This window comes from Clytia hemisphaerica, unplaced genomic scaffold (genome assembly GCF_902728285.1).
Source record: "Clytia hemisphaerica strain Z4C2 unplaced genomic scaffold, Clytia hemisphaerica genome assembly, whole genome shotgun sequence".
NCBI classification, from domain to species: Eukaryota; Metazoa; Cnidaria; class Hydrozoa; order Leptothecata; family Clytiidae; genus Clytia; species Clytia hemisphaerica.
The window spans coordinates 570,870-578,409 of NW_027103590.1; the positions used below are offsets into that span (position 1 = coordinate 570,870).

Here is a 7,540-nt window from a genome sequence, read left to right on the forward strand (position 1 = left end):
GCTAAACTTCCAGCTGGTTTATTTATTTGTTAAGATTATTTCTCATACTCGCTCTGCAATAGAATTATTACCTTGCTTTCTGATCTACACGCTTTTTTTTTTATAAGAATAGTGTACTTTGGTTGAGGGTAAGCATTATTCTTATTTTTCTATTGTTCTAAACAATAGGCCTATTGTTTTAAACCCGAAATCTCACCCTGATATTCTTATAGAAGTTATTCTTATAAAAGAAAAAGCGTGTATTCTGATTAGTAGTTTGTGGGCAACATTCTAACAAAACTAACTCAACAAGCTCATCTTTCACATCTTTGAATCTCTTAAGCCGGAGCTTCCAGCGCAGCTGGTTTATTGCATTTCAAATGGGAATAAAATGTTTTTGGATTAAGAATATTCCCTACCGCGTGGACGAAATTTTGGTTGAATTTTCCAGTAGGGAGATCCAGCCAGCGGATGTTAAAGGGGTGTAAATCTATAGTGGGGGTTTCGTGAATGAGGCAAGGGTGAACATGAGCACTCGCATGTAGGTAGTTTTTCATGACGAAGGAAATTTCTAAATTTTATTTGGGTCAAAATAATTTTAAAGGGGTGATTTTTATTTGGCTTAGAGATACCTTTTATGGTCCAGAGAGACACCTCTAAAAGTCGAATATCTCAGCTTTAGAAAATAATTGGGTCAAAAACTATGGAGGTGATTCTCTGGACAATAAAAGGTATCTATAATCCAAATATTAAAAATCATTTGATAATCCCTTCAAGCAAAATCCCAATTCGACATAGCAACAGTAATTTTAAGCGCGTAAGTTTATCCAGACATCTCTTTACAGATAATGTGGTATATTGCGCGCTTTCTAATAAAAAAACTTATTTCAAAATTAGTCCGGGCATATTGACGAACCTGTAGTTGTGGCCGGAAAGAAATATATAGATTGAGGTGTGGATAAAAATCGAGCATAGAATTAAAAAGAAAATATTTTGTATTCTCGATATGATAAAAACTAAGATTTGTAAAAAACATTATGTCATTTTTAATATTAATACATTACTAGCCGGTACCCGGCGTCGCACGCCGGTTAAGCTGTAGCTGAACGCAATAAAAGTCCTTTGGATGTAGACGAATTTTTTGTTTAAGTCAAAAGTTATCAGGAAGAGAATCGTTTACTGTACCAGTGTCGTCTGAAACAACTCTGAATATGCCGTCCAGTTGAAATGACAATTCTTCAGGAAAAAGTGGGAAAGTCACAAAGAATAGTGCAACTCTTTGTTTTTATCAGATTGAAAAAATAAGACAATTCTAAGTTGCTTTTTTAAACCCTTGTCATAACTGGCTGCGTTTAGACCAGCCTGGCATTTTGTAAATTGGTTCGGTTTGTCAAATGCCTAATGATGCCAGCGTGTGGCATTTTCGTTGGCATTTGAAATGCCATTTTGAGCAAAGGAATCCCTTTTCTGGCATTTCAAACAAACAAAGAAACCAAACAAAGAGAAAAAATGAATTTTTGATTTTTTTAAAGTATTTGCACGTTTTTTATTCAGTTCTTTCTATAGATTGTAAAATTTGCAACATTTGCCATAGCCTAGCCCTACGGCAAAAAGTTTCAGTCTTAATGACTGCAGTTTTTGAAAGATTCCATGCTTTTCATTGTTTGATCTGTCAAAGTTGAACTTGAGGGAATCACCTTTCAGTAATGACTCTAAAAATTCCTTAAATGCCATGACAGAAAAATACAATGGAAAAGCTATTAAAATCGGATCCTCATGAGCAAATGCCAAACTACAAATGCCAGTTGGTCTAACGCAGCCACTTTTCAAATTTAAACATGTAAAATGATGTACACACTTTTTGACAGTAACGACGACTTGAATGTTTTTATATGAAGAAAGAGGTTGACTAATTTTCTTTTTTGCTTTTTATCGCCTTTTGAATGCTGTCGTTGTTTGGTTTGACAAACTTTTTGACTGTTATTTGATTTATTTTAATTATTCTTTTCTATAAAAGGAATTTGTTTTGAAAAGAATTCGATGTCAAATAAATACGATCGTTAATTACATTCGAAAAGAATTTAAACAAAAGAAAGAGAAAAAAAAAACGGGCCTTACCTAGGCAGAAATTAAAATTACTAAATGTAGACGGGCCTTAAATTTCAAAACAAAGGCTGAATAAAGTCTAAACCAGGCTCTATCCGATCTGTCAATCAAAACAAACTTACCGAGAACAAAACATTGCTTGCGAAATCGAAAGTGACACACAGACAGAAAACAGAAAACAAAATGACATACGCGTTATACTAATAATATATAGATTACTATTTAAACTAAACAAAAGACTTCATTGTACATTACAACAAACAAATATTTTCTCATACTAACATATACGATTTATAATGCATGTGCCAGGGAAGACATTATCACTGCAAAAATTGGGGACGCCGTATACTAAAACAAGTGTAACTTCGCTGGAAAAAAAAGAGAAAACCAGTCTTTTTTTCTCAAAAGAGGTAAGCAAGCACCCCCAATTCTTTGCAAAACCACCAAGCCATTAAGTTAAAATTAAAAAATTCAACACTTTCGAAGTACCATATGTGGATAAATCTTCGTGTGGACTTTTTTCCACGAAGTGAAGCTGAATTTGAAACTTAGAGCAATTCTGCGATCCACAAATCAAAATGAAATGAAATTGAGAAGTTAATATTCCTTATACAATTCAAAAACAAAAGATATCTTTTTGTGCATTTTCTACAACTTTAATGTCTGATCATGGGCGACAGGTATCACAATGTAGAAACCATATCATTAGACTGGCTGCATTGGGAGCGGTTTCCACATAAAAGAAAAAACGAATACACAATGATCGTGAAATGAACAATTTTTTCGGATGTCTCATGTTCTCAAAAACATCCTCACGCAGCGTCCATCACAAACCACTAACCGGCACCGGAAATCCAGCGTGCTTCTTTACGACATTTCACAAAGTGAAAGTCTCTATTCGAAAACTTTCACGTAGCCATTCCCAAAAAGAAACCGGCAGCAAATCCTCCAAGCATCACCAAATTGCGTCGAATAAATAAACCACCCTGTAAAGAACAGAAATGAATGGATTAAAACCCGAGTTGTAAACCGTGAATAACAAATAATAGAGATTTTTTGACAAGTTACGTAATTTCCGCCATTGTGAGAGCAAACATTCGAATCTGTAGAGGTGCTCTTACGCTAATCGGACGATTGCTTCCATAGTGGCGGTAATTGGATAACTTAGCAAAAGGTGTAAATCTATAGCAAGTTTCCCAAGCAAAGAACGGACATATCCTTGGGGCAACAGGCTCATCTGGTTCGAAAAAAAGCATCATATAATGGTCCAAAAGTTTACAGTCGCCCCAACCAGTTTGAGTCCTGGCCTCATTGGAGTATTATTAAAACCAATTTACTTACTTTCTTAAGAAGTTCTTGTGTTTCCTCGTTCTGTTGTTGTTCAGCAATCTTTTCGCTGATCTGTTCGCTAGCTGTTCTCATATCTGCGTCTACCTTCTCCCAATCTACTGTGATGTAGCCTGCACGTGTCCCCATCTAGAAACATGGAAGAGTGTTAAAAGTTTTCTATTCCCTCTTGATATTTCGGGTCAATCAAATTGGACCGACCTGTATTTCAGGAGAAAATCAAATTTACTACAGGAGGTTTTTGGTGGGTTCAAAATACACAGACATGCTAAGGGTATTTTTTAGACCTTGGAAGCGTTGTAGGGTAGGCAATTTCAGTTCGGAAAATTGCATAGATCCGCAACGTTTTTGCGTTGTCATATTTCGCAGCGTTGTCATATTTCGCAGCGCTGCAAAATTCCGCAGTTTTACCAATGGATAATTTCACAGCCCTGGCCTACGGACGCAGGGCCTGACCGGGGTCCCAAAATAATTTGCATTTTGAAGAACAACCCAAAAGGAAACTTTTCACCCTACCCTAGTATTTTAATTTCCTACCTAGCGATTATTCACAATCATTCTTGGAAAAAATGCTACTTTGTTCAAATATGCCAAATTTGCAAAAATTGGTCGTCATAGTTGGTGTTCATAATCGCACACTTCCATTGGGAACGTTGCGAAAAATTGCAGCGCACGCTGAGGGAAGCGTTGCGAAAAAAAACGCAACATTGGGACGTTGCGGATCTATGCAATTTCCCGAACTGATGTCATACTGTTTAACCATCCTTTCATAAGAAAGTTTATAATTGATTTTCAAAATGGAAAACAAAGCTGTTCTTTTCACATCAAAACAAAGGTGGTAGATAGCAGGTTGTTAACTTACATTGATCAGAAGAATGGTACCACCAATCCCAGCAGCCATTGCTTTACCAACTTTCCCTACCATGTGGCCTGTCAACCTGAGAAAAAAATAAGTAACCAATAGTATTGATAATAAGCGAAATTAGGGGAAAAACCTCATAAGAGGTCATTACAGAGGAATTATGGTAAAAAAAGAAACTTTCAAAAGTAATTTTGTCCCGTTAAAGATATTTTTTATGAAATAGAAAGGAGGCGCCCTATTTGCTGAGAAAGCAGAGTAAACAATAGAATTTGTTAAAATCTGTGGTTGTGCGACAATAAAGGGGAAAGGGTTGTTTCTGTTTTTGTTTAAAAATGTTGTACAAGCAAATGGAAGGAGACACATTTAAATGATGTTCTTCAATAAGAAATTTGTGAGGAGCCAATCCCTTTCCTAACTCACAGAATATAAAGAATATCCTACTTGTCCTTCTATTTTGGTTTTTTCCCTATCCTAATAGCTTAACGTTGATAAGGTCATGAACATATAAACGACTGGACGTCTATCTTTTATTGTCTCTTTGAAGCGAGCTTCGTTGCCGCTTGTATTTCAAAATTGGTATGAAAAATCCGACAATATTCCGTCATAATTTTATTTCTTTGAATTATTTCGGTAAAAGGATTGAACATTACTCCTAATGTACAAAAAAATTATTTTCGAATTTTTTCACAAGTTTGCAATATATTTTATCAACATTTTCAAATTTAAAACTCTAAAATGCAGAATTTCAACTGCGTGTATACTTTTGAATCCCTTTTGTCACTCAAATAATTTTTTTTATTACTTGAAAAAAATAGCTTGCCAAAGTTGAGAGCCTGTTTCCACAAGAAAATCGAAATTAGAATGTGACACTCTCTAAAATTATTAGACACTTTTAAGTCAAAATTTAGAAATATTAGTCGGAGTTTTGACAAGCTGACGATGATTTTGCCTCTGTTATCTTTGTTATGATATAGATAAACGACTTGAGAAGAGTAGAACAACAGAGACTTTTGTCGAAGTTTTGACGTTGTTAGCAAGGTATTCCCTAGTGGTATATCATCAAAATCTATTGTTTCATTTTATGCTTTTAACGAGGCAGCAACGAAGCTAGCAGCCTTTTCTACAAAAAGACAAAGGAGATGGATGTCCAGTCGTTTATATGTTTATGATAAGGTGTAAAGAGTAGTCCTTCTCAGGTAAACCTGGCCAATCAAAGGTTTATGACTGTCTAACGTAATAACTTACAATCCAGTAGCACCACCAATTCCTAGTTGAATATAAGTTGAATGGTCAGAAAGATCGATGGTCAATATTTTCCTTTTGATCATACTTCTATACGAATTCATTTCTTCTTGTACCATGGCTGATGTTATGACCTCATATTCTTCATCTGTAAAAAAAGACAAGAACTTTTTCTATCATGTTAGATCATAATGATATGATACACCATGCGTTTTTAAAGTTTGAAAGAGCATTATTATTTATTGCAAGTTTAAAATAGGTTCCCAAAAATATGGGAACTACAAGAATATCTTCTATAAGAATATCAGAATGAAAATTGGCCACATCGTAAGAATACCCTAAGAATACCCTCTAGAAAATACTGGTTCTTTTGTTAGATTTAAACTGTAACTTTGAGGCAGAAATATAATTTTAGTCGAACGAATGTGCACTCAAAAGTTTCAAACTTCCAAAATGATCATTTACATTTCTCATGCTTGTAAAAATCAAGTCTATTTTTTGTAGTAAATAGGTTGACTTGTATTAGCTTAAAGCTTTCGTTTATGTGTCAACAATAAATAATCAAATAAACAAACAAGAAAAATCTGCTCACAAAATGCCAAAATGAAAAGATTCCCTCACAAAATTAAATATGGTGAAATCTGGCGAAATTACAAATATACATTTTTGCTAATTTTTATGCTCATGTTAATTTAATCCAATTTGAATCCTATAAAGCAGTATAAAGCAGTCCTACCTGACGATTAAATTTTTTTATATTTTACAACATCATTATAAAAGTTTTACATTTCACAACAGTCTCTTTTAGCATTTCATTACCTTTAATTTCTAATTATTATGTTCCCTTAGAGGAAACAACTTTTTGTACATTTTGTTGAGATTTTTTCGAAGTAGTTTTACACTTGACAATGGCTCAGCGTGAAAACGACAGTAGTGTATATTTTTTACTTTTACAAATAAAATTATGAAATTAAATCCAATTAAATAGAGATACCTGTAGGTGAGGAGGACCCGGAGCTTCTTTCTTCTCTTTTCTTCTCCAGTTTTTGTCGAACATTTTGCTTTTCCTCATCCTTCTGTACTGAGGGGAACATATTTATGTTTTTATTTTCCCTATTGAAAAAAATCAATTTACGAAATTCATGAAAAATGTGTCAACCACTTAAAAAACATCAAGAAATTGAGGAAGTAACTGATCATTTACTCCTTCTGATGAAATAAGCAATCTGCAACTTTTCAGGGTATAACTTAACCCAGGGGCCTTTTTTAAAGACTGGATGGTGCGATTAAGTGGCCTGGTAGTATTTAGGCGGACCATAAAATAGTCCAAATGCTCCTAGTCTACTTCACTGGACTCAGCGTCATCAAAAACTATCAGAAAACAAAATTCAGTCAGAAGTAGACTCTAGCAGTCTAGACTCTTATATCAGGATTACAAACTAGGCTATTACCTCTTTCCCTTTGCAACAATACAATACTGACAAGTTGACACAACACATTAACAAGAAATCCATGCGAGAAGTTTATACAAAAATTTGTGACAAAATCAAAAGTGGTCTCTTCTATTGATTACTTCCTGGTGCTCCTTTGCAGACTGTTTATCAAATTTCCACCAAAGAGATTGCTCCCATTTCACACGGCTCTTCTTTTTGGTGCACAGGGCCTCTCAGAGCCTTGTACAATGGGTGGCTGTAAAATCTCACCCTTTATAATACCTCTTTTATTTGTTTCAATCTGTAATCCTAAGGCTTAGGCTTTTTCTAATCTCCAATTTTTCTGAAGAAGGCAGGAATTTGATGCAAGAGTTAGATTGTCAAAAATTTCTGAAAAAATATTGAATAAAAGAAGAACTTAAAACATTTTACCTAGTCGAAATGGTGGATTTGGAAAACTTTCTATGTGTGGTTTTTTGCACAAACCCCTGTAACTATCGGCGAGCCCCAAATTGCTAAGATAGGGTGGACAGGTCAAAATTTTCCCCTCAAATTTTGAAAACCAAACTAA

The 7,540-nt window shown here is 34.6% G+C and overlaps 1 protein-coding gene across 1 annotated transcript; it reads right to left on the minus strand.

Moving 5' to 3' along the window:
• Positions 1-2,571: 2,571 nt before the first annotated feature.
• Positions 2,572-6,673, minus strand: LOC136801533 (FUN14 domain-containing protein 2-like). The gene is made up of 5 exons (XM_067058174.1): positions 6,531-6,673; positions 5,540-5,684; positions 4,295-4,370; positions 3,427-3,561; positions 2,572-3,071 (listed from the first exon to the last, which is right to left on the minus strand). Exons 1-5 carry the CDS (start codon positions 6,628-6,630, stop codon positions 2,994-2,996), a joined length of 534 nt encoding a protein of 177 aa, XP_066914275.1. The 5' UTR covers positions 6,631-6,673; the 3' UTR covers positions 2,572-2,993.
• Positions 6,674-7,540: the final 867 nt, after the last annotated feature.